We start from the raw sequence: 26,948 nt of genomic DNA, 5'->3' as shown, positions 1-26,948 counted from the left end.
TGGCCTGGGTGCGGTACGGCACCTGCGGCGGGCGGCCCCGCTCCGCGCCCGTAACCCGGAAGCGGTGCGGCTGCGAGGAGGGTAGAGCGCCGGGACATGGCCGCTGCCCGCTCCTGCCTGCGCGCCGCAGCCGGCGTGGCCCTGCCTGTCGCGACGCGCGGCTGAGCCGCGACCTTGCCTTCCCCTTCCTCCTCCTCCTCCTCCCGCCGCCGCTCGGACGCTGCCTGGGCCGGGAGCGCTGAGGCGGGGGGAAGTCCCTTGCTGCCTTGCGGGGGCCGCGGGGCCGGTAGCGGGGTGGAGGCGGGCAGGCGCCGGGGGGCCGCGGGTGGTGCTGTGAGGGGAGGGAAGGAGGGAGGGAAGGGCCCTGGCCTGCTGCAGCTGCATGAGCCCTGCTGAGGGGGGCGGCTGCGGGGCGGGGGGCGTCCGCTGCCAGGTCCGGAGCGCCGCGTCGAGCCCTAGGGTCTGGGGGCTCCTTTTGTAAATGCCCACGTGTGCGCGCGATTGGTTTTCTTTGGGGGGAGCTGGGGTGGTGCTTTGGAGGGTCGAGCTTACTGTTGCATTAGTTGTGGGGTTTTTTTAAGGGCTGGTTGTACTTCGTTTATATATTTTTGTGGGGTTGGTCTTTTTGTTGTTGGGAGGGTTTTTTGGGGGGGGGTTCTTTTTTTCTTTTTTTTTTTTTTATCTTTCTGTCTAAGCAGATCTTTAGGCTTTGAAGAGCTGCACTGCTCTCGCTGAACTGCAGTTCCTCCAAGGCTGTGGTTGTTTGCTTTTCTGGGAGGGCAGCTGGTGGCCTTGCAGGAAGGTGCTGCGCAGGTTTGCGCTTGGAGGAGGGCTCTTGGGTCGACGTGGTTTGACTCCTTTCCAGCATAGGTTAGTTTTTTTCTCCGGCGTCTCTGATGCCAGAACAAGGCCCCAGAATGAACGGTTTCTCTCTGGGCGAGCTCTGCTGGCTGTTCTGCTGCCCGCCTTGCCCCAGCCGCATCGCTGCCAAGCTGGCCTTCCTGCCCCCGGAGCCCACCTACACCGTGCTGCAGCCCGAGCAGCAGCAGCAGGAGGCCGGGGCGGCCGCCGGGGCAGGGACCCCCACGGGATCGGGCACCTGCAGCCTGCACTTGAGCGAGCGGGCGGACTGGCAGTATTCCCAGCGGGAACTGGATGCCGTGGAAGTGTTCTTCTCCCGCACGGCTCGGGATAACAGGCTGGGCTGCATGTTCGTTCGTTGTGCCCCCACTGGCCGGTACACGCTGCTCTTCTCGCATGGTAATGCTGTGGACCTGGGCCAGATGTGCAGCTTCTATATTGGCCTTGGCTCCCGCATCAACTGCAACGTCTTCTCTTATGACTACTCTGGCTACGGGGTGAGCACCGGCAAGCCCTCTGAGAAAAACCTGTACGCAGATATTGATGCAGCCTGGCAGGCCCTCAGGACAAGGTAAATGGATATTGGGGACAAGGTATTTCTGTACCTCCGTTTAATCCTCATAAGTCCAGTGTCTGCACAACTAACCTGCTGAGAGGTGGAGGGGAAGGGTTTGTAGGTGGTTTCAGTTATTTTGGTGACCTCACCAGATGTTCCATCAACAGCTACAATGCGAGTTGCTGGATGGCCTTCATCCTTGGACTGTTTCTAGATTTAGGACTGTAAATTAGTCTAGTCAGTTGTACCATTACAGATCTCCATCTTGAGCGGGACATGTTGCACTGGTTGCAGTTCGAACTTACAGGATGGATAAAAAATGCTTTTGTTCAAGACTTGCCTTCACAGTCTGTGCTTAGAGGTAATCTAGTTGAGCCAAAACTTTGAATGAATTTGGTGGTAGCCTAGGCTAGTGCTTCCCGAGAAACCGCTGGTGGCCTGCGATGCATCTAGGGTTTCACATGAACTTGTGCAACGTAGACAGCTTTCTCTTTTGGCAGCCCAACGACTGTTGTCAGATTGGGTAGGGTAGCAGGGTGTAAGGAAAAAGCGTTGACAGGTAGAAGTAGAGCTGGGGGTTCTGCCAGGAGGAGATGCCGAAGTAGGTGGCATCCAAAGGGATGGAGCAGCAATGAGAAGGCTCTGCCAAGGTGGGATGGCCATTAGGAACAGGGAGCCCTTGGTTTCTAGGAAATCCTGAGCAGAGGATTTCAGAATCCTGAGCTGCTGCCTCTGGCTCCCTGCTACAACTGATTGCCACCCCTGGGCCTCTGTTGCTTCTTCTGTCCACAGAAACAATGAGTTCCTTTTGCTGTTGCGTAAGTAGTTCTTGAAGTAGGACTTTGCAGAACATAGCCTGAAAGAGAGAGCTTTAAAAAGCTTAGTGTTGCAGTAGGGCAAGAGAAAAGAATGATGAACATTTTCTGTTCTTGGCTCTGGGGTTGTGTAGATGAACTTGGCTTACGTGAAATGGGTATTTAATGTCTATTTTGGGGGATACGTGCCAGCATCAAAAATAGTGACAGGAGTTGTTACTAATTTAGATAATTGGCTTTTCAAGGATCCGAGGATTGGTCGGTCGTTGAGTCCAAACGGCTTTTGACATTGGTCTGCCCAAGCCAACTTAAGAGCGTGGGGAAGCAAGGGGTAGGGGGAAGTTACTCGTTAATAGCGTGTATTCTGTTTGATGAGCAAGCCAGAACCTGGGTTCATCTTCCAGGACTCTCAGAAAAAAAAAAACCAAAACCCAACGCCATAATCCCCTCCCATTTTTGCTGGAATATTAATAATATGGGTTTATGTAAAGAAATAATTTGTATATGCTATATGCAGAATAAATAACTAAATGCCACTAATATGCATGTGGATGATTTAAATAAGGTTTAAGGGAGGAAGAGTTCTCTGTCTAAGCCAAGCATAGTTAATGTTTGACAATCAGTTTCACTTCATGTTTAGTTGACGATACCTTTTCACGAAAGCCTTCTAGAGCTCTGAAAAAGTGCTTTCACATCTGCCTGGAAGTGCTCCTGTCTTGACAGGTATTTAGTACATATTTAAGATCTATGAAGATCCAGAAGGAAGGGGTTCCTTCACTTAAGTCTTTTGAGAAGCCTGACACAGCGATGCCAATGTGTGCCCAGCTTGCTCTGAGATGATTGAGCTCCTGCTATTAAATTGCAACTGGAGGAAATCTGTAGTTTTATATTAGAGTCCCTTCTGTGGTTTATATAGGATCTAGGTTCTACTTCCCCCCTTAAATTAAGGGGTTGAAATTTGGAAATTCTTCCTTTGTCATGTTTGTAAACCCCACCTCTTAGCACTACCTTGAGAGTGCTGTTAGAGTAGTTGTGTTGGCACTGGTTAGATTTTTCAGGCCAAAGGGAGTATTACAATATTCTAGGTGCCCAGTAAAGAAATCGGTTACTGCAAAATGTAAGCTTAAAACAAAAATTAATCGGTTGTGTCTGTTAACCAATGACTGTCTTCATAACAGCTATAAGTCAAAACAGTAGTCTTTGTGCTGATGAATTCTCTAGGCAGTAGTGTGAATTTTACAAGACTGATAATTTCTTAGCCCCTTTCAGTAAGTCCAAGTGGCTCACAATTAAGTGGAATATTCTGCCATAAAAATACAAGTCTGCCTCCAGAGGTAAAATGTCATATTATTCCATTTCTGCTGCAGTAGTTCATTGGTAGTTTCCAAGAGTTTGTGTATGCTTTCATTTGTAATGCAAATTCCTAGCACTTGGCCTATAGTCATATGGTAGTGAACTGTAATGCAAAGTTAAAAGGGAAGTCTTAAAATAGGAGAGGTTCACTATGCCATCAAAAGCATTTAGTCATCTGTGCTAAGTTCTGTGGGAAGCTGATGCTCTTCTGAATCCACCAGAAGTTCCACCTGGCAGCAGAAAGGAATCATTAAAATGTTGGAAGTCTAAGATTCTTTCTTTTTTTCTGTTTTAAAATTGTGCCTGTGAAGTACCAATGATACTTAGCAAATGGTAATTTATCATTATATTTTGAAAGTTGCCCAGAGTAAAAGTGGGAATTAATCCTACACTTGGGCAAAACAGATTGCAGCCAAATTTTAGAAATGATGGTGAGCTGACTGGTTGCAAACTTGGCTGCAAATTTTGACTCTGTTTTTTCAAGGTACCGAAATGAGGATCTTGCTATCACATACGTATTTAGGTGTCAAACCTTACATAACAAATGATTATAAAACTATCTTGTAAACAGTAGATGAGAAATTAAATCATCAAGGTTTTTGTTTTTTTTTCAGCTTCAATTACCAGCCTGTCCTTGGAGAATCAGTGTCAACTATTCTCCATTCTTTTAGTCTTTGTAAAGAATATTTTCCTTAATTCTAATTAAATTAGTATCTCTCCTCATGAATAAAATACACTCTTAAATGGTAATTTTACTAATTATTAAGTTAGCATTCTAACTGTCTTTCAGTCTAGGTAAAGATGATGATAGATTTTATTACCCTAAAATGAGTTTTTATAGACGTTCTTTCAGAGATCTAACTGTAGTGTTGGTTACTCTAACTCCAATATCAAATATTACTCAGTAATTAATTTAGCCTTTAATATATATTTATTTCCACTTGATTAACAAATTTCCATCTGGTATCTAAATGTTTCTCAAAAATAATCTTCTGTTTCAATGCTTCAGGCGACATTTATTGAGTGTTTTATTTTAGGCAGGTTGGTCTGTTTCTGTTCTGTTTGTTCCAAAACCAGATTGAAAAGAAGCTCTGTCGGACTCTGTCTTCTCGCATGGTCCATATGGTTTTAAGTTGCTGTTTTTTATTGAGATGTGATTAACTCTGATCCAGATATCTGATTGACTTAGTACAACATCTGCACAGAACGACTTGATTGTCGTCGTCTTCCTCCTCCCCCCTTTCCTGAATTCCATATGGAAAGGTTGAACTTTCTAACACTTTTACATTAAGACAATGTACAATACTTAAAAACAGGATGCACGCTTAGGGTTTGGGTACAGTGCTTAAGCACAAAACCATGACTGCTTTGTTGTTGCATGCTATTTATATTAAAATCAATTTATATGTTCTTTAAATATTTGGAGAGGATTTGTGAAATGTTTTAAATTCCCAGGCAAATGAAGGAAGGCACTGCTTTCCTGCTCTCTCTGCTTCTGTAGTAAAGTATCAAAGAGGAGAATTATTATTCCATCTTTTGGATATTAAAAGGAGGTGAAGAAAATATACTTAATAAATAGCTTAGAAGAGCTGTCCTTGTTGCATTTAACGAAATAATAGCTTGATGTTTTTTCATGGTGCACAATTTAAACTAGTATCTTCTGTTTCTATTTAAGCTTTTGACGAATGACAGATGTTATTGTAATGTTTAAATCCTTCCTTCTCAAAACATGGACATTTGAGTTTGTCTTTCAGTCCATAGGAGAACATTGGTTCACTTCCATTTTTCATTAAGTTTGTTGATCAATGATGAGAGGAGTTGACTTGTGAAATGGTATTGTAAAATGAAAGGGCTTTTGATGAATGGATAGCAGATAGTTTAGAATGTTTAAATAACTTCTTAAACCTTTTTCCTCAAATTTAATGTTAAAAAAACCCCAAACCTTTTATTATATGGAAATTTTATTATTTGTGGTGCTGATTATAAGTGTCCTGTCATTGCTATTTCCTATGCCAGGGCTGGTGGAAAAGTGTTACAGTTTTCATTTGAGTAAAATTAGGAAACGGGCCTCATTGGATTAGAGCAGAGTGGTAACTAATCTGCTGAGGTTGTGTGGGTTTAGTTTGTCTCCCCTCTGATTTGCTGAAGTGGCTACATCTTTCTAGGTGAATAAAAGCTTCAGGTTTTTTAACCTTGATTTATCAAAATAGTTAATTTCTACTTTAATTTCCTTTGCAGCAGAATCTTCTTTCACTAGCACTGTGTTTTCTAACCTGAGTTCTTTAGATCTTCAGAGGCTTTGATAAGAAGTTACCAGCTAAGTTCCTGATGTGGCCAAAGGCAGTGCTTGGCAGAGACACTGCAAATTTCCCTGGAGTAATAGCATTCCCTTTGTGCATGGGGCATCACCTGGGAGATGTTTCTCTCATTGACTTTGATATAGTATTTCCCACTCCCAGTTTTTTAGTAATGTTGATATGGTATCTGAAAATGATTGTTTAATGAGACTCTTCTCTAAAACTGAAGTTTTTTCTACCTGCTGTGGTCAGTACTTAAAAAAAAAACAAACACCACCACCACCTGCCTACAACTTTGCTCAAAAATAGCAACATAGAGAATAGTCTCCTGTTGTTGTCATCTGTCTGATCAGCAGAGATTAATTCAGATGATGAGCGTCCCAGGGACAAATACCAACAACTGTTTAAAACAGGTGCTCTGATGTTCAAAGTTATTCAAAATGTTTACCGAGCTTTGGTGTCCTATTTCATAGCATAGTCACTGAAGTAAAAGTAGTTTTGTTAAATATTTCCCTATTTCTGACAGAACTGCCAGATCAAAGCTTGTTTTTTTTTAAAAAAAAAAAAGTTTTTTCTCTCTCAAGAATGTTTTGCAACTGGTGTTATTTGGGAAGAAAAATAAGCTGCCAAAGAGCCTTTGGCTAACAGTACTTGTTACCCTGGATGTAGATAGTCCTGAAATTCAGCTGCCCGAACTGGAGATGTTGGTTTACCCTGCTGTACAAAGGTTGTAGGACCTGGTTCTCCACATTGTTGGAGAATTGAACACAAAGGTTTCTAGAGAACCGTGTTGTTAAATCCTACAAGCTGAAGTAACTAAAGGTTTCTCTCTGCTTTCAGCGCTGCTGAATTGCGTGAAGTGTACAAGAAAGAGAAAGGCAAGGTTTTTCCTTTCGCACTCTGGGTGTCACCTTTTGAGACTCAGCCAGCGGTTGCTACAGGGTGGCTGTTTGACCTGTCCATGCTGTCAGTAGCACTTAAATTTCTTCAATTTGTTCTTAACAGCAGAGCATGAGCTGGACTGTGTAAACCTCGGTGGTTTTTCTCTGAAGCCAGGGTCAATCTCCAGTCCATCGCAACTTCAAAAAAAACCAAAAAAATTCTTGAGCTGGACTGTGTAAACCTCGGTGGTTTTGCTCTGACGCCGGGGTCAATCTCCAGTCCAATGCAACTTCAAAAAAACCCCCCAAATTCCTTCAAAATTCAACATTTATCCTTTGTTACTCTGCTGTTTTGGAGTGTTTCTAATGCTGTGACGTTTACACTAACTCATTATTTGTGAACATAAGTAAGAGGAACAAAGCAGAAACCCCCCAGAAAAAGATTAGCAGTGCTATCTAGGACTGTAGGTACCTGTGGGTATGGGTGGAGAACATTTCAAGCTACAGAAGTGTGTTATCTGCCAGCAACTGGTTTTGTGGGCAAAAGTGACACTTCTTGAGCAAATGAGTATTTATAGTTCCATATTGAATGAAGAAAACAGGTTCTTTTTGGTTTTCTGGGGGTTTTTTTGGCCCTGTGGTGATTCCTCGCGTGGAGGTAGACTAGTACAAAGGCAGTGCCAAGCAATTAGCTGTTTGGAGCCTAACTTCTGTAGCATAAGTCTGAATTTCATATTTGTTGTAATGTGACATTTGCTTGGTAGAGAGGGCAGTGTGATTATTGTAACTTTTAAACCCTGCCTCAAAACCAAATTTAAGTGAAATATTGAGAAATTATTTTGTCAGTTTGCATTCTCTGTCTGCTTTAAAGACAACAGTCTCAAAATTATGTAGCAATAAGAAATGAAATGAATAAATAGCATACCCTTTTTTTTTTCCCCTAAAGCCAGTAATAAATTTAATGAATAACTAACACTCCCTTCTGCCCTCCCTCACAAATATAAATCAATTACAAGGCTGCATTGGAATCAGTTGAAATGAGTCATAAAATAAGCTGTGAATATATTGTACCTAACTAACATGCTTATGCACATTCAGGCTTGCTTTTGCCAGTTAGCCCCTAACAAGGGCAGAAATCTTTCTCTGTTGATTAGGAGATAGTTTTGGTTGCCACTGTACTTGAGAGAAATTGCAGGCACTTACCTGTGTGCAAGATGAGGGGGTCCTTGTGTTTTCTTGAATCTAGGAATGGCATATCTGTATGATTATTTTTTTTTTTTTTTTTTTTTTTAGTACTGGTGGCTCTGAAGTGTCTCTTCATGTGAACTTGAGTATATATTGACTGTTTATATTGATCTGAAATAGAAATACTTAAGGAATGGTTTTTGTCTGACTGTAAGAACTTGTGTTTGTATGGGCTAAAATACAATAGGTGGGCAAACCTCTTGTATCTGTGAGTTGGTGGATAGTGGATAATTGAGATCACTAGAGACCGGTGCTTGTGAACCACATAAGCAGTTTCAGTGACCCATTTGCTGCTATTTCATCTTGACTGTCCTGCTTTCCAGTTTTCAGATGGATGACTTAGGCTGAGCACGCGAGACCAGTGTGACATCTGATGATGAAGCTGAATTTCATTCCCACTCTCAGAGTGTTTTGTTGGTGTGGTTTTTTTTTAATGTGTCAGGTTTTGTGAGCAATGGAAGTGTGTGACTGTAAACCCAGGAAACTGCGTGAACACAGAGGAACAAAGGTGCTTTTAATAGAAGGCTAAGAATGTAGAATAGGATGAATGGTGCATGGTGTCAGCTAAAGGACTGAGGAACATCTTTGCGTTCTTTATTTCAAAGGCTAATTTGAGAAAAATGGGTTATTGTGGCATGTTTGTATATGAAGCTGTGCTACCCGCAAACAATCTCAGAAAGGTGCAAATGGAGACCAATTGTATAATGAAATTGTTATACAGACATTATCTATATCCATATCTTTATTATATATATTTTTTTTAAACACTATGTTAGCTTCACGGAACAAAGCTGCTACTATTGACATTAAACGTTGTGGTTGGATTTGCTGACCATGAGACAAATAATACAAAGGCACAAAATTGTGCTAAACGGTAGGATCTGGCTCAGTGCCCACCCACCTTCCCGCTCTTCGTTTCATGTCTCCTGAGGAGCACGTGCACGTCTTTGGGAAAATCCCTACAATCACAAAATACATCGGAAACATCTCAGCTTTCAAAAAGGGGAATTCCATGTTGGTTCACAAATGAGGAATGATATTGATGTGGAAGATGAGGTTTTAAGTTAGTATACTTGTCTCAAAATCCAGAGGAAACTTTTAAATTATAGATAATCTCAAAGTAAAGTATTGCCTCTGGTTTTGTTTTGGTTTGCTTTTTTCTTTTTTTTTTGTATTGCAAATTTATTAGAGAATCTTCATGTATGCTTTTGTGGCAGTAATATTATTTATTGGTACAGTCTCTTGAAATTCCTTCTAGGTACATCTTTCAAGAAATGATTTTTTTTTTTTAACTGTTAATTTGAAATTAATTGTTGGTTAGACAGTTTTGGGTTTGCTTTTAGGAAGATCTGCATTACAGTGCCTGATGAAAAAATCGTCCTTACATATAGAAATGTTACTTTAAGAACTTTGACTCTTGTGAGCCTTGTTTATCAGCCAAGACATGCTGCTGAAACAAGCTGCATACATCAGTGTCTGGCAAATAACCCTTCTCAAGGCATGCAGTGTCAGATTTATTTATTTTTTTTTTAACAGGATGCTGCCAAATTTCTTAAGAACCCAGTGTGTTAGACCAGTTAAATTTAACTTTGTGACATGACATGGCCACTTCTTTTTGTGTGCAGCAAGTTAGCAATTCTGAAGTAATGGATAATGGGATCCAACAAGTCTGGAAATTCTGAGACCAGCTTCAACAGGTTTCTTGGGAAAGCACCCTTTAAAAAATATTGTTTGAAATGTTCCTCTTGTAATAACATTGTTTAGAAAGGGTTTTGCTCAGATTATAGGATCTTTCTGGACATTTCTCCTCTCTGCTGAGTTTTTTGGATGTTCTCATGGAACTTGCAAGATGGTGTTCAGTATCAGCAAAGAAGCAAAACCAGCTATGTATTTTTCCAGTGTACAGATAAACTATGATAAGGTTCAGATTATTTTATCATTATATCATCAATCTTAGTGGCTACTTATGATAAACTAAACAAGACACTTTGTCCTAACCTTTACACTGTACAATAAATGGCAAGCCTTAATAATATGCAAAATAAAAGAAAAGCCAACAGTAATAAGTAATGCTTCTCTTAAGCATTTTGCAGCCAAAATGGTGCATGGAGCCATCTACACTTTAAAGGAAATTTTGTGTAGTTAACTTGCCCCCTTAAGCATTCAACTGGTTTGTTTCTATAGATCTTAATCTTTGTCCTGGCTCTGTATAGCCTTCACCAACATCTGATGAATTTATTTAAGTAGAATGTTGGCTGTGAGAAAGCCTGGGGGAAGTTGCATCTTTCAAGAAACTGGTCTTGTTTCTGAAGCATGTTCTTTAGGGCGAATTTACAAAAGTCTTCTCCAGTATGCCGTGTGTTCTTTACAGATTCATTTCTCACAAAAGCGTGTGTATATTTTGGTGTGGTGTTCTTTTTTCTTTTTCTTTTCTTTTTTTTTTTTTTTTTTTATTTAATGGAAGTAGCTAATTTGGTATAGTATTTATTTTGGAGGTGTTCCCTGGACAATTCTTACCTTGAGGCAGCTGGTCAAGAGCCAGTCAGTTTCCTCATTCCCGGAAGGCTGGAATGTACCTCAGTTTGCATACTGAGTTGTATTACACATTTTCTTCATAGTGCTGGTTTTTTTTTTTTGTTGATCCCTACTGTAAAAAGCTTGTCTATTTTTCTTGTAAAACGGGGTTTTTAATGTGCCTTGATAATACTACAGAAAAAGTTAGTGTTTCAATCTTGGTCTGGGCATCTTATCAAGTTGAAGCAACTGTAGAAGTACCAGAGTTGTAGGAAGAGGTGGGGTAGTGTTTCAGCTACAGTTTTGCTGGTTTTATGTGTACTGGTTTATGAACATGTAACCTTTGCCTCAGGCTGGTTAATGATTACACTGTGACTTAGCATACATTGCAGGCATCTCTTTCTGATGCAAGAAGCACAGAGTCAGGAGTCAGCACAGTAGCTGAAGATATTAAGTGGTGTTTTAACCTGAAGCCTGACCAGTATGCCCAAAGGTTTTGACTTTTGATGAATCTCTGCCAGCTGCCAAACTTTCATTTCTCAGAAGGGCAGAAACCCTCTGCCCTGTCCCCTGAGTCCTTGCTAATTACTCATGTAATGTGATGTTCATTTCTAAAGCCCCCTGTGCATAAAACCAGTACAATTAGTTCTTTATCCTGTTTTTGAAATCTGTACTAAAAATCAGTGTGATAATGGAGAAACTACTATCTATGAAGGGATACAGGCACAAATATAGCTGCCTTCTAAAAGAAGAAATGATTGTAATTTGTATTTGATTTAACAAAGATGACGATATTCTTGAATATAACTTGGATCTGAATTCTTCACGTAAAAGATAAGATTGCCATAAAGTCTCAGTGTTCACTCAGTTTTGTACAGCATGAGATAGTTGTAAAGTCTCCTTGGTTTATTGAATTATTTTCTATCCTTTATTATTCTGCTGAGACTAAGCAAGCTGGTGCCAGATATACCACCTTTCCAAATTGGATGCCCTTCTGTCGAAACTCATCTGAGATCTGTGGACCGTTTTGCGTTGAGCATTGAACGGACTGTTGATATAAAGATCTGGCACCTTCCAATTATTTCAGGAAATTACTCTTTCCATCCAAAAATCCACTTCAATAATGCTCATAATGAGGCACATTAAACATGAGGATCTTGGGGGCTTCTTACGTGGATGTAGTTAAACTTGTTGAATTTCAGCAGCAAAAGAAATTAAATATTATAAGTCTCTTTGGACATTCACAAAAATTTTCTATTTTTCTTATTTCTTATGAAAGGAATGTTAATTTGGAATAAAGCAAGCCATGTTAGCTTAAACTTAGCTAATTCTATTACTGAGATTTTGAGGGAGAGTGGAGGAACTTTAGCTATGTTCTTTCCTGGTCTTTGTTGTGGAACTGATCAGACTTTCTCTTTAAATATTTTTTTTTTTTAAATTCTCATTAAATATTTCTATTTTGCCTCTGTCTTGGAACTTTTGTGGTACTAGAAGAAAGGGAAACACGATTCGTTTGTAAACTGTAACTGTGTGCAGTGCTAAATGTGAAAAATAGGTGTTGGGGGAGAAACGGGTTTAGTTATAAGCAGTATTTTATAACTAAAACTGTGTTGTTAAAGGATGAACTGCAGAAAACCTACGTAGCCAAAATGTTACTATCCAAGTTGGCGTTTGGCCATAATGTAGACATTAATACACCTAGTTTTCCAAGCACTGCACTGTTATCTGCTATTTCAGAAATAGAAACTCCAGCGTCACAAGACTTCTTTATGCTATGCTGGTTTATTGGTAGGCTGTTAAGTGCCGGTGTGGCATGTGCTGGAATTGCAAACATTTTTTCCTGTATAACCAGTTGTTTTCTAGTGATACTCCAATCACGTAAAGAGCCTGCTTGCTTTAGAAGGACTGCATCACAAATAGAGGCAAAGAGAGTGCTGAATAACATCATAATCCAGAAAACTGCGTTGCTTTTCCCTTTTGTTTTTTTAAGTTGTCTAAGATATATCTGCAGGTCAGTTTCTACCTTTAGTATCAGCTAAAGTAATGCATTTAAGTTATGGCATTAACAGTAGTCCTTGATCCACTGCTCGGTACTTCTGCTACTTGTGGAGTAGCTAACTGTTAATTGGTAAGCATCCTTTTTTGAGGGGAAAAAGTTGACTAGCAAGAAATCTTTCACCAAAAAGACTACAAAAGCAGTTGGTCCTGGTAATGAGGTATGTTGGCAGAAAACAAAGTATGCAAGCATGCTGTTTGACCATTGTTAAACCTCTTGATTTGCACAGGCTGGGCAAAATGTCTTTTACTCCATAAAAACTCAGATCATGCCGAAGAAGATAGCTGGATAAGCTGAACAGGTACATATGACCTGGTTTTAGGACACTATTTTCTGATGTGAGTCCAGGAAAGTTACAAGAAAGTTAGTACTTTTCTAAATGCCAGAAATACTGTTCCTGTTTCTTAGATTAATGTTATTTTGAAATTATTTCTTAGATTAATGTTATTTTGAAATAGATAAAATTTACTGATTCTTAATGTTTTGCATATAATTAAATGCAGATATCTGTTTCGGTAATAAATTACTTTTTTGTGCTATGTTGTCAAGTTCTTGGAGAGCACAAAGCAGGTTTCATGAGCACTCCAACTGAAGAGAAGTGCACAGGAAAAACTTTGTGCTAAATTTTATTGTTCACAATTCTAAGTAGTATTTACTGGAAGAAGGGAGAAGGGATTTAGCCGCTGGGTTTGTGATGATAAAGGCTTTGGCTAGGAAATTTGATTTTTAAGCTCTGAACTAGTTATCTGTGGTCTGCTGTTTTAGAACATCTGGTGCTGTTAATCCCTGTGATTGCTATATATTTTTTTAATCAGCTTTATATTGACTGTTACTGGGGCCTGAACATTCAGTGTGCTAAAAGTTCATTAATGGCACATGCACAAAAGGAAAATGAAGTATAAAACAGTGCAGGTTTTAACATTGGCTTGATAACATAGATTTTGTGGAACAACAGATCTTTAATCCTGGTAGAGTCAAGTCAGCCCATCTTTGAACGATAGTGGAAGCACTTGAGGATGCTTAGGAAGAAAGGAATTGATGAGTCTGATTTAAAAGTCAGAGTGCCAATATAAAAATGGCACAGAAAAAGAGGGAACTCTGACATTTTCTTGTTTCTGAAAAGATGCTGGAAAATTATTTTCTAGTAATAGATTGCTTTCATAAAATGACTGTTGTCTTCTATGTGGCAGTTACCTCTCCTGGTATTTGTGAGAATATTTAACAAATCTAGCTGAAGATGGGTAATTGAGAGAAGGCAGTAGAAGACTCATCAGGAGAGCAGTGTTCCTCTGTGAGGCTGTGAGTTTACTGCTACTTTGAAAGCAGATGCTTAAGTGCCTATGTATTTCACACTGCAATAAAGCTTAGCATTTGGAGCAATTAGAAAATTAGTATGTGTTTTTCCTACTTACCTGGGATTGGGGGGAAAAATGGAGGTTACAGTGTCACTTATCCAAGTAGGATTTCTTCCTATTTGTGATTCTCAAGACATGTCAGTGCAGAGGAATCGCCAATTGGTTTGATTTTTATATTAAAAGAAAACACTGCCTTTCTTCTTTAAATCTGTGGAAATGGTTAGAGTAACACAAAGAAACATGAAATATTTCCAGAGAATATCCAAGGAGGATGTGTGGTCTCCTGGATAACGCAGGCCATGACACTTCTTTGCTTGGCTTCTGCATAAAGTGCATCAGTGTTTATGAGACATTGCGTATCTTTAAGAGGAGCCCAGTCTTATTTAATAACTTTGTTTGGTCTTCTACAGTGCTTGAGCATATTAATACAAGTATATAAGGGAAAGAGAAAGCCTACTGCCAGCTGAGTCATCTTCATGTAATGCTAACTGATTACAAATTCATATATGGGGATAGATGCATTCATCTGCAGTTGGTCCTTTTTAGGAATATTAGACCAGTTCAGTGGTGCTAATGACTTTTGTATCAGGATCTCTCTGCCTGCCTTGTCCTCCGTCCTTCCTGTCTGCCCTCTCATCCCTTCTCTGTTGGAGACTTTCAAATCACTGCCAGGGCTATACTGATGCTTCTGGATGGGAAGAAATGATGTATCCAGTTTGTCTGCTTGCACAGCCTTATCCGTTCCAGCTCCCATGTAATCCTCTTGGACTCTGGCTTTGGTGCTCTGTGGGAGAGACTGCATTCAGATTTCCAGGGGTCTTTGAAGAACAGTGTGAAAATGGCTTTAACTTTGTCTGCTGTAATAGGATTTCGGGTACAAGCACCTGCTGTTTGTTGAGGCTGTTCAAATTTTTCTTTGTTCTCCTCCGTTAGCATTATGGGAATAATGGTTGAATCGTTTTCTGTCGGCTTGTTTTCTGTAAATGCCATGAATGTCTGTAAGTGACATAAGGAAAATGCTGTATCAATGCCACGTATTCCAGATTTAATGGCTTGTAAGCTGTATCAAAGAATCATAGCAAAACTAGTCATTTAATGCTGTTAATCTTTGAAAATGTGAGGTTCTTTGTAAGAACTGTAGGTGAAATAGCTTTTACTTAGAGACTGAAGTGTAAATAAAACTACAGTAAATAGGTGGAAGAGGATGCAAAAGGAAGGAAATGGAAAAAAACCTAGCAAAACCAAACAAACCACAAAACAGAAGCCCAACACACAAAAGAAAGTTAGTTTCCTCTTAATTCAGCAGTGGGACTAGTTACTTGAGTATCTCCAGGGCCAAGCCCTGTAGGTATTGCAGATTTTGAGTGGCCTGCTGTTGAATTTTTTTTCATCTGGCTTTCCTAATGTTAGTCTCCAAAGGATTAATTCCAGTTTAGCAAAGCATTTAATTCTTCTGGGACACGTCAGCAATTGCCTTCAGCAGAATATACACACACTTTTGTTTTAAGATCCTTAGGCTGGCAATACCTTTTTTTATTAAGTTATAGTATGTATAGTTGATCAGCTGTGCAAGCCTAGAAGTGTGAAATTTTAGGTGTGCTTTGAGGTTTTCTTACAGTTTAGGGTTAGTCTTGTTTCATGATATGCTTATACAGTGACAAATGTATTTGCAGAAGCTATTCCTTAGGTTGGCAATACCTTTTTTTTATTAAGTTATAGTGTGTATAGTTGATCAGCTGTGCAAGCCTAGAAGTGTGAAATTTTAGGTGCGCTTTGAGGTTTTGTTACAGTTTAGGGTTAGTCTTGTTTCATGATATGCTTATACAGTGACACGTATTTGCAGAAACTACAGCCTGATATCTTTAAAGAAAGCGGAACTGGTCCCATTTCTCTTTGTCTTGACTGTTGTGGTTTGTGCGTTGCAGGAGTTATTCCCCGGTGTGTGAGCAGCTGAGCTGTACCTGGAGAAAGGGTAGAAATGTCGGAGCTGGGTGGAACAAGCAGCAGCTCGGGTCAAAAGCCACCGCGCTCCTCCTTGGATAAGTAATCCCAGCTCGTGAGTCAGAGGCTTAACTCTTGCATAGGTGCAGCTCCTGACAATTAGTGCTGTAGCAGGATGGCCTCCAAGTACTGGGTGGTGCCGTAGGTATGTAGAGGTGAGGGAAATGCATCAGAAAGTGGTTAATTTAGTGTCTGATGTGAAGAGGAGTCCAGGGTAAGTGCAGCTCTCAAGATAGAGGTGTCAGAGGTGCCCCAATAAACAGGTAGGAGTACTGAGAGATTAATACAGTGCTCCTGAACAAAAGTGCTTTGTGATCTGTTGGAGAGCAGCAAGATTGCTTCCTCCAGGCTTGTAAACCCTCAATTTCCCAGTGCTGAGCCAAGGATGGTGAGGAGGGTTATGCGATGGGCTTGGGAGGTGAGCCAGAACGTACTGGCTCACTGTGAATTTTCAGCCTCAGGAATAAGGCAAGGCTTTGCAGTTTGGGAGTAACTGCAATCTAAGAAACAGCTGTGAAAGCACAAAACTTGTGGGAATGCATAGCCAGTGCTAATATTTGCACTCGGGTTTTTAATGTTTCCTACAGAATCAGAGGACACTTTATTTCAAGCAGTTTCTGTGTAAGTTGACACAAACTTGTTTTACCTGAAGTCTTCATATAAAAAGATACTGTGTTTAGGTATGCGGATTATCATAAAATCTTTCTAGTTCTTCATAACAACCCTTATAGGAGTAATTTTAGGGAGCAGTTTTCTGTTTTTGAGTGTAGGGTATCTGAAGTGAAAGTACCAGCTTTTTGCAACCATAAAAGGATTGTTGAAGTTTTAATGTGATGTTGTTAAATGTTGTGAGGAGTGTGCTCGTCTGTCTTAGCTCTGCTGCTTTATAAAACATAGAGCACAGAGTGTGCAGCTGAAATAAAAATACCATAGCAGGATAGAGATGAGATAGAAGCTGGGAGTGAAGATAATAAATTCCTCACTCCAGAAGATGCTATAGACTGAGCTTCTCTGTGAAACTAACAGAATTTTATCTGCTGTCTCAAGTTATTTAAATGTACCTCAGAGACTGACTATATAGATTTTGTACACTGGTTACAGTAAAGAATATATAATAGAATGTAGCTGACTGAGTTTTTGTGAATTATTGATGCTGTGGTCAATGAAGATAGAGTTCTTAGTGGCCAGTAAAGGTTTCCTGTCTTTGATAAGTAAAGCTTAAGACTTCTGTATTCCATGTTTATTTGCTATAAAGCATCTTAATTAAATGCAAAATACTTTGTTAAAGTTAACTCCAGTGCTCTATTTTTAAAATAACTGGAGTGAAAGATTCACTTTAATATGCCTTCTACCTGTTGTGTCTTGGGACTAAATGATATAAGTGCTCTAAGAAAGCACTTTGGGAGGAGCAAGAAACTATGAAGAGCAGAGACTACGCGTATGTCTTCAGAACCATAACCTTGTGACACAGTGCTGGCCCCAGAACTCCGGTTGGTTTCTAAGATTGGTGAAGCAAAGAAAGTTGGAGGGAGTGGGAATTACATTTGAACATTATCGTGTGTTTAACTCCTGTTACTGTTAGCTTCTTGTCTTTCAGTTTGCAGTGGGTTTGGCTTGCATTTGCTCCTGTGATTAGGGAAATAAAATAAACCCCCAACATTTAGGGGAGGTTATTCAGGAAGGTGCTCCCTTCCTCTCATTGCATGAATACACACTGAGTATTGGAGTGTAATTCACCTTTTGTCACAAAGCAACAGAATGATAAAGGTAGGAGTTCAAACAGAAGGCTCAGCCACATCATTGCTTATTTTTGTTGGATGTCAAGAATCAAGACAAGAATCTGGGTTTGCTTGTCAGTGGCCTTCTCACAAACTTCCACTCCATAGGAAAGAATTGATGATTATAAAAGTTATTCTCTTCTGTTAGCAGTGTGCCCACGGCACAAGTTTTGCTTAAATTTCAATACATGTTTAATGAAAACTCTGTTTCCTCGTTCCCTGCCTTCTAGAGGCTGGGGGGGGGAACACAGCAAACCCTCAGGCAGAAGCAACTGTTCCAAATCTGTTTGCTGTTTATACATACAACTGCTTGTTCATGTGGTAGACAAATGAGCAACCTAACATAAACCAAACACCAAAATTTAGTATTCTGGGTTATTGTGGTCGTGAAAAGTCATGTTGTAAATACAGCTGAGTTCTTAGTACAAGAGAAAACAAAGGAGGTTTTGCTTTGCAGCTCCTTAAAAAAATAGTAATAAAAAAATCTGCAAGTACAGATTGCCTATTTTCTGCCCATTCTGTCTTTAGTATGACAACATTTTGCTACTGTTCAGCTACCTTGGAAAAGATTTCTTCCAGAATGCAAGTATGCAGACGTCTTCTTTCCTAGCTGCTGATGTGTACGATCTATTATTTTTGTATGCTCTGATGGTTCACTTCTCTTTTGACTTCTATTTCTGAAAAATGCTTAAAAAATTAGAATGGGTAAGTGCATTTGTCAGACCCTGCTGTGAGATTCTTACCTGTAAGTGGTTGTGAGGCTGGAGCCTGATTTGAGTAACAGAAGACAGACCTCAGACTGGACCTGCTCCCTGCCCAGTTGCTTTACTGTGGCACGGCTGGGCTGGTGGTAGGTGGTGGTAAGTTGGCTCAAAAATGCGTGGTGCAAGGGGGAGTGCTGCAATGGTGTGGCATGAAATATTCCAACATGAGTGTTGAAGTGGGAGAAGAAACTCACTTGTATTGGTGAAGCTGGGGAAAAAAAAAGAGGGAAATGGATTTACTGTTCAAGAGCGCTTGATTTTGCTCTGAGTCCTGAGCAGATTTGCTGTAGTTAGAGAAGGTGTTTCCCACTATGAAACACGACATCTTCAGGAGCATATGTTCAAGGCAGACGAGCACAAGGTAATGTATGGTTGTATTTGAAAAAGGAGTATTTTTTTAAAAGTATTCTTTGGATTTTATGGGAGAAAAAATAAGACACCCAGCCACTACTCCAGACACCACACCACCAGTGTAGATTAGCATAATTCAGTTAATTTATAATGTAATGTCATTACAGTTTGTAGCAGAGAATACCACAAAATAGCCTTTCTTCACCTGCTCTGGTTGTTCAGGGCAAACTTGCAGTGGCTTCACGCCTCAGCAGCGTGTAGATCACCTGAGTTTTTCATGGCTGCTTGAGCTCACCAGTGATATTTAATATCCTTGTTAGAACTTGGTTGAACTTTGAGCACAGTTCTTGGTGTTTGATAACAGGTCGCTGATTATCACAAGACAGTAATCAAGAAGCAGTTGTAGTGATTCATGTTTCGGTATAATTAAATTTACTTGCAGTGTAAATGATCATCCTAAGAAGTGCCTAGAAGTTACTTTGACTTGCTCCATCTATTTATATGAAGAGAAAAGCTGGTACATCACTGGATTAGAGCTACAGTCACACAGTCCAGCGAGCCTGTAGTAGTGTGGTATTTGCAAATAATGAACTTGTAAAATAGCCTTTAAGAGGGCGTTTTCAAGGGTCATAGGTTCATTCTGTAACTCCAGTATTAGCCTATATTGATTAGCACAGAGGTTTCTCCATAGCATAACCCAATAACTATCTGGTGTGGCAGTAAAATAATAGTGATATAAACCTGTGGTTCCTTGATTAAATTTTTCTGGCAGCGATTGAAATTATTTTGAGTGTGAACACATTTGTGGAATTACTTGTCTGCTCTTGTGACAGTGTGCTGGGATATATGCCAAAAAAATGTGTCCTTTTTTTTTTTTTGCAGCTTTGTAAGGTGGAATATGTAAACTGATTTTAGCTCTTACTACAATAAAAATGTGAAGTTTAAGAGAGTCAGGTGTACCTGAACTTGAATCGCATAGTACTTGTAGACTTGGACAGAAGGAGGTAGAGGAGGAAGAAGATGTTGCCTAATTTAAAGCATCAGTGTCTATTGTGCTCAATAAAACAGTGAAGAATTTCAGACCTATGTTTGTGTGAAATCAAGGAAACTGGAGTGAGAAACTGGCACAGGGACTCTTGCTGTGTGCCAGGGTTTCCTGTGAATCTTGAAATAAATAATTATGATTTCTTTTTTTTTTTTCATTTGACAGTTAATGTTATGGTTAACACCAAAAATCCGTACTCTAATGCCTTGCTCTCAATTTAGTGTTGGCATTTACACTGGAAATCTGCTGTGATTTCCGTAGTGTTTTGGCTGACACGCTGGAGTGGTACTTGCTGAAGCACAATGTGAAAATCAGTGTTTTATTCTGATACTGTAATCATTTGCAATAATCCAAATTTCTCTTGTTGAGCTTTTTTAACATAAAGGTCTACAACATACCCTCTTGTTCAAGATATGCAGTCTGCATGTGGGGTTTTTACTTTATTGAGGATTTTTTTGCTTTCCTTTTTATTGCAAAAATTAGATTCATACCAGATTAAATAAATACTTATTTCTGAAAATGTAGATGCATATCTTACAGAAGAGTATAATAATGCTATAGAAAAACCTATCTTTGTTTCTTAACAAGCAATTTCCCTGGATTATAAAGTTTAGAGATAATGCATTTTGAAAAGGGGACAAATGGGTTTATATAAACAGGAAGAAATAGACTGCGAAGGACAGCCTTACTACAAAAGATCTTACTATAACTGAACATGTATATGTTCTAGTAAAAATACTCCAGAAGTCACTGTGGCCTCCAAATGCAGCATGATTTGCATCGCTCCTGATGTATGCTGGATTTTCTTTGTGTCTTGAAAATTAATTATTTTGCTCTGGTGTTTCCCTTGAGAGGGGAGAGCACAGCTTTGAACCAGTTATCTTGTTTTCCTGGCCTTTTATCTTTATACGCTGTGTTTTAAGGGAGAATTTGCCCACTATTAGCTGCCTTAGTGTAGTAGCAGTTAAGCAGTAGGTCTTGACAGCATTCTGAAATAGGGTTTATGTAGTGAAAATGCTCTGCCTGGGTAGCTCCAGTGACTGGTTTTGCAAAACTGATTTGTTGCTGTTGCCATATTAACTGGCCTCATTAATGAATATGTATTTAGCACCTTTGAAAATTGGCACAGATGCTGTAACTTTGGCCGTGAGCGTTGCAGGGCTTCAGCTGTGTGACACGTCTGCGGTCCCTGCAGCAGCATTCCACTGCCCCTTCCAACCCAGTAAAAATAGCAATGGTAAACTTTCCATCTCTAGCACTCGGAGCCGAAGCCCGGGGAAGGATGGGGGCGAAATCAGTATCATGCTCATAATTAAAGATGTTTTATGATAATACATAGTCTGTATATAGTGCTGCCAGCCAGGAAGCTTTAAGTACTTTACAAAGGCATTTGATACCATTGTCTGTGTTGTGTGAGGAAGCTGATGAGGGAGGTGGCCCAAGCCACAGCCGTGCAGCTCAGCAGACTGCACTGGAGGTGATGGTGTCCCATCCGTGGATGTACTGGCTCTCAGCGATGCTCCCTCCCTCCCGCCGGGCTGTCGGTGGGACTGAGGTCTCCGGCTGCTCCACGTGGGAGAAAGCAGGAAGGTCTGGGGTATGGATTCACAACAGCCAACTCACATCGTTCATGCCAGCATAAGGAGACCAGAGCTGCTGGTAAACTTAATTTGTATAAATTGAGGCAGTAACACAGGTGGAAAAAAAATAAGCTTACTGTGTTACTATTTAACTGTGGAGTGTGTTGGTGCCTTGGCCAGACCTGGCCTGGATCTGGTGAAGATAGCAGGGTCTTTTTCTGCACACATAAGAAATGTAATCCGTAATCCAGATAATCTACTCATGGGTTTTTGAGAGTAGTCTAGGCTGGAGAACTTTGCCACCTGATACGTGTCTGTAGGTTGGGGGAGTTGGAAATGTTTGCATGGTTTTAAACAGCACTAGCTTTGCACTCCTCAGTAATTGACTTCCCTTGGGGAAGAAAGTATGTCTGCCTTTTTTGTTTAGGTTTTTTTTCTTCTTGTCTTCTTGTCAAATCAGTGTTTTACATGTGCCCACGGTAGCTATTTGAATTGCTTCCTACTTTGCTTTTGCTGAAGGCTGGTTTCCACGTTGCGGCGTTGTCCTGCTGGCTTTGAACTCCCTGATGGGCTCCACGGGAGAGGTGCGGGAGCAGACCCATACATCTAACTTGGGTCTCCTGCTCCCTCGGTGGAGCTCAGTTTCCACAGAGACCAAAGCTTGTGTGTTTCAAGGAAGATATTTTTAGGAGCTGGTGGAAGGACTTTCTTCCTTAATAGGAGAGCAGATTGTAACAAGATCCCTCTTTTCTCAGAATGTCGTTTGCCTTTTTCTATCACATTCTTTCCTTTTTCCTATCTCATTTTGTTTCCCTTTCGTTGCCACCACCTTATCCATGTCTGCTCCCCTTCTCTTTCACTTTCTGTGTCACTATTCCTGTTGCACAAGAATCTAGTGCCACAGGAGAATTGCAGAGAGCAGGGAAGGGGCCCAGCCCTTGCTTAAAAGATAGTGTATTTTAGAGATAAAATCCCCAGGTTGTTTTGTACCTCAGCTGACCGGTGCCTGCTGAGTCACCAGCTGAGCGGCCTTCCTGAAGACACGGAGGGACTATCATGGAGCCAAGCCCTGGCCTTCAGCTCCAAGGACCTCCCGTGTGTCAATTATTCATGGTCCTTGCTTATGAGTTGTCATATGTCCTTTGGCCTCGCAGTAAATAAATTTTACATGTAGCTGTTTGTGCTGATGTTTGCGGTAAGCTTGGTGTCTCACCTCCTGATTGATGGCCTAATGGTAAAGGGCTTAAAAAGAGAAATCTGTTACAGTAACTCCTCTGTCTGGAAAGTTGGACTCTTCCTAACTAAAACAGTCCAGGAGATTCCTTTAGTTGTCTATCAGTGGGAATAGAAAAGACATTTGACCTAATGGCAGGCTACCAGTGCACTAACTCAGTGTCCTAATACTTTTTTTTTTTCCAAAATTTTCACATTGCCTTTCTGTGGAGTTAGATACTGGATAGTTGTAGCATTTTAGTGATGAAGCGCTACTTTAAATTTAGATATCTCTGTAGGGTTTTTTAAAGTATCCAACTTTAACTGGCATACAGTGAAATGGAGATTTATTTTTTTTTTTATTCCAGAGTATCTATTGCCACAGCCTCAAGGTGCTCCACTTACAATATAAGCTGTGTTCCGAAACAAAATAACATCAAAAGGCGTGAATTCAAGCCAGATAAATGTTGAAGAAAATTACCATACTAAGGCAATGATATGTGTTGAAGGAATTCTCTTGCTGCCCTGTGGTGTCTTGTTATCCTGTGATTCTGATTCAGATGTCTGGTTCCATATTCTTCTCCTTTTAGAGATGAGACTTTACATTTATCATGATACTGGGGTTCAGGGAGGTATTGCAAAACCTACCAGCATTGATGTCAGTCCATCCCTACTTAAGTGCCACAAGGCAGATACGTTCCAGTCCCATTTTCTTGTATACCCTGATGTTGATGGATTTCTTCCTGTCATTAGTACGATGCAGCAGCTGGTTGATCAGCAGTTTGGATGATGTGCTGCCTTCCAAGGTACATGTCTTCAGCCTTCCCCACCCAACAGCTGTAATGAAGTCCATGAGGACAAGGCTTTGCTCCAAGATCCTGTTACAATGCATACCAAAATCAGCTAGGCTCTGCTGTGTGCTGGACTATTTCTAACACGAAAGGGTAAAAAATTCTCCTAAAAGAGCTTCACAACATCTCTTAAAAAACATCAGGCCGTGGCTGTGGTGATAGACCACCAACGTGAGCTGCTGCTTGGTTACCAAGAGGATAAAATTTTCCTCCAGGGAGATATTTTTATACAGTTGCTTATTCATATTACAGTAGATGCCAAAAGCACCCTTATGTTCAGTGGTATAGAAATATTAAGAAAATTCCAGTTTCACAGAGGCTACAATCCAGTCTCGTTTTACTTAATCATAAAACCCGGCAATCTTGACAGCCTGTAGTTGGATGATTAGTAGTGGATTATTCTTCTATTGTAATTTTAATTATTAATTTGATTATTCTTCCATTGTAATTTTCTCTTTTGCCTGTACCCAATCATTTAGCTGCCGGAAAGTCAAGTCCCATCCAGGCCTGCCATACACCTCGCTGTCAGCTTGGCAAGGAAATTGAAACCTTGCAGGTGCACACTGGGTATAGCTTAAGCTGTAGGTTTTGATTTTCATTATCATAGCAGTGACAGCAGGACTGTATATGGTGTAGACTGGCAAAAAGACATGTTCTGCACAAATTATTTTCTACTAGAAATGGGCTCTCTTCTGCGCTTGATTATTCTTTATATAGCTCGCAATAGGAAGCGGAGTTATACATAGAAATCTTCTGGGTAAATAGTTTATAATTAACTGAGTAACAGCTTTGATTTGCAGCTTTCCTAACAAGTTGTGGTGACCAAATACTGTTGTACTTTTCACTTCTTCCTAGCCACTGCTGTCTCTTCCTGTGGCCCTTCCAAATTCCTTTATATTTTGTATACTTTAAGTAAAAACTGATTTAGTGTCATCCTCAACTTTTTTTTGCAGCTGTGAAACAGCACACAAGCTAGAACAGTTTTATAGACTGGAAGGGAATATTGGGGAGCCATCCAGGACTCCCCATGAACCCTGGATTTTATGGAATTATGTATCTTTATAGTTACAAAATAAGTTTGACATTTTAAAGTGAAAAAAAAATGAGGAATAATTTACACTGATCAGAAATTGAAAAAATGAGCAGAACCATCCTCTCAAATTTTTATATGTTTCAGTGTCTTGACCTACACTAACAAGGCAGTTTGGTCTTTTTTTCCAACTGGGTGAAAAGAAAGGTGGGCAGAGGAGTAACTGTTTTGTTTAATGGTGGAAAGGTTGTTATCCTCTGGAATATCTAATTGAAATTCCTGAGAGTGACTCCGGATAAGGAGAGAAGTCTAATTTATAATTTGCTGTGCTGCAGAATGAAAGATAAGAGGTGTTGATGAAGATGGTGAAGATTAATGAACAAACTGACATTCCTTCTTTGAGGATAGCTTTCTTCAGCCTGTGTAATAGTTTGATTATTTACTTTACTTGGCCGTTTTAAAGTTTAGACTTGTAGATTCGTTTCTCCTAGGAATAGATTTTTAAAGAGTTACAAGGGATGCTTTGGGTTTTATCCCCCTCCCCTTTTGTTTTTTTGTTTGGTTGGGTTTTTTTTGCTTTTGTGATGTGGAATGTGGTTTCTTTAAAGGGATGTTTCTTTTCTCTACAGGTATGGTGTTAGCCCTGAGAACATTATTCTGTATGGTCAGAGTATTGGTACTGTCCCTACAGTAGACCTGGCATCTCGGTACGAGTGTGCAGCAGTAATCCTTCATTCTCCCTTGATGTCTGGATTACGGGTAGCTTTTCCTGACACTAGGAAAACCTATTGCTTTGATGCTTTTCCAAGGTACGTATCAATGCTGCAGAGAGGATTGTTCTGTACTCAACATGCTCTTTAGGCGTTTGAAGGGGACTAATTGTATAACTTTGTGGGGAACTTCATTGAATTGTCACCTGCATTTTAAGCTGCAGATATGCACACCTTCTAAATCCAAGCAGAGATTCACCATGTAAGAAACAGGCTGGTGTCAGTCTCAAACTGACGTGTTGACTCAACAAACAAATAAAGTCTTAGTGTTTACGGCTAATTTTTCTCCTGGGTTTTGTGTTATGGGTTGTTAATACCAGAATTTTTATGCTGTCAAGTTTGCAGAAGTTGCTTAACAGCTGATAATACACTATTAAGTCCTTCAGGCTAATGACTAATAAATCAGTAATTGTACACTCTTTAACATCTCAGTTTTGATTTAGAAGGTAATATGATATCATGAAATGGATGTGCTGTTTTCAAGCTGTTTGTTTAAAATATTGCTGTATTTTTACCAGATCGACAGGGGAGGCACAGGTAAAAAGCTAAGTGGTAGGTGGAAAGGAGAAGACAAAGCAGAGACTCTCTAAAATCTTGTCCAAAGCTTGGCTTTGCTTCAGAAGGTCATGTTTGCAATAAATGTAGTAGGGGTTATTCATAGCATTTGTTATGTTTTAGTTACAACAGATTAAAATTAGAAGGTGGAGGAGGCTGTAGATATAAATGTATATGCCAGAACAGCTAAAGCAGTGACCAAATGACTGAGTAATAGTGGCTCTCACAGTATCTATGCCCAGTCCCCATATTTAGAATTTTTCCAAATAAGTTATCAATTAAATAATTCAATTACTGAAGGTGCAGACAGAATCTGAAACGCACTCCAACTCATTCATCATCCTTAAACCTGAAATCCAATACTTACAAATGCTTCTGCTAGAGGAGAAAAAAACCAAAGCCTTAAAAATAGCTTTGATTACAAAAGTAACAGTGATTAGCTGATATCAGCCAAATCAAATAACAGTTTAAAAAAGAAAAAAATGGAAGGGGGGAACAGTGACAACAGATGTACTGTGGCACTTGAGTGTTTTGTTTTTACCCTACTGAGCTGTTCATTGCTGTCAGTCTGACTTCACTTGGGCTGTAAGCAGTGAAAATAAACAGCAGTGTACTTTTCCGAATGTGTGCAGCTCAACTGTCTGTCTTCACGGCGGGAAACAAATAGTTCTGTGTGCACCTACAGTGAATTGCTATTATGTGCATTTTATGGTGGGACTCCACGAGAGTTTGGTCTCTGTAGATTTTGCTAGCTGCAGAGCAGTGTGGCTGAGAATACTAAGTAAATCTAATGTGCGGTTTAAATACTGCCTTATGAGTCGCTGAGTTGGCAATGGGACGCTTTCCAATTTTCTGCAAAATACAAATATTATCTAGCTTAATGGTCTGTGACTATACGTGAAAAAATAGTTTCATTATCTGAGTACTGAAGTGAAAGGGATTTCCTGGTTTCCAACAATAAAGGAGAATTTAGTATCTAGCCACTAAAATTATATATAAACATCTCTGTAGCCGTATGCAGCTGACGTGTCTGTCACATCATGGAACTAGGGGACAGATCCATCATGGGCTTAAGGCT

The 26,948-nt window shown here is 40.1% G+C and overlaps 1 protein-coding gene across 1 annotated transcript in view; it reads left to right on the top strand.

Moving 5' to 3' along the window:
• Nucleotides 1-359: 359 nt before the first annotated feature.
• ABHD17C (abhydrolase domain containing 17C) overlaps nucleotides 360-26,948 on the top strand; it is a 29,754-nt gene continuing 3,165 nt past the window's right edge. Inside the window, exons 1-2 of the mRNA XM_014944646.1 lie at nucleotides 360-1,432; nucleotides 25,175-25,354. Of these exons, the coding sequence (XP_014800132.1) occupies nucleotides 897-1,432; nucleotides 25,175-25,354 (716 nt within the window). The 5' untranslated portion in view covers nucleotides 360-896. The remainder of the gene's footprint in view (nucleotides 1,433-25,174; nucleotides 25,355-26,948) is intronic.

The sequence above is a fragment of the Calidris pugnax genome, unplaced genomic scaffold, assembly GCF_001431845.1.
Source record: "Calidris pugnax isolate Ruff unplaced genomic scaffold, ASM143184v1 scaffold70, whole genome shotgun sequence".
Classification (NCBI taxonomy): domain Eukaryota; kingdom Metazoa; phylum Chordata; class Aves; order Charadriiformes; family Scolopacidae; genus Calidris; species Calidris pugnax.
The sequence above is the reverse complement of the archived record's forward strand: the minus strand, read 5'-3'. Positions and strand labels throughout refer to the sequence as shown.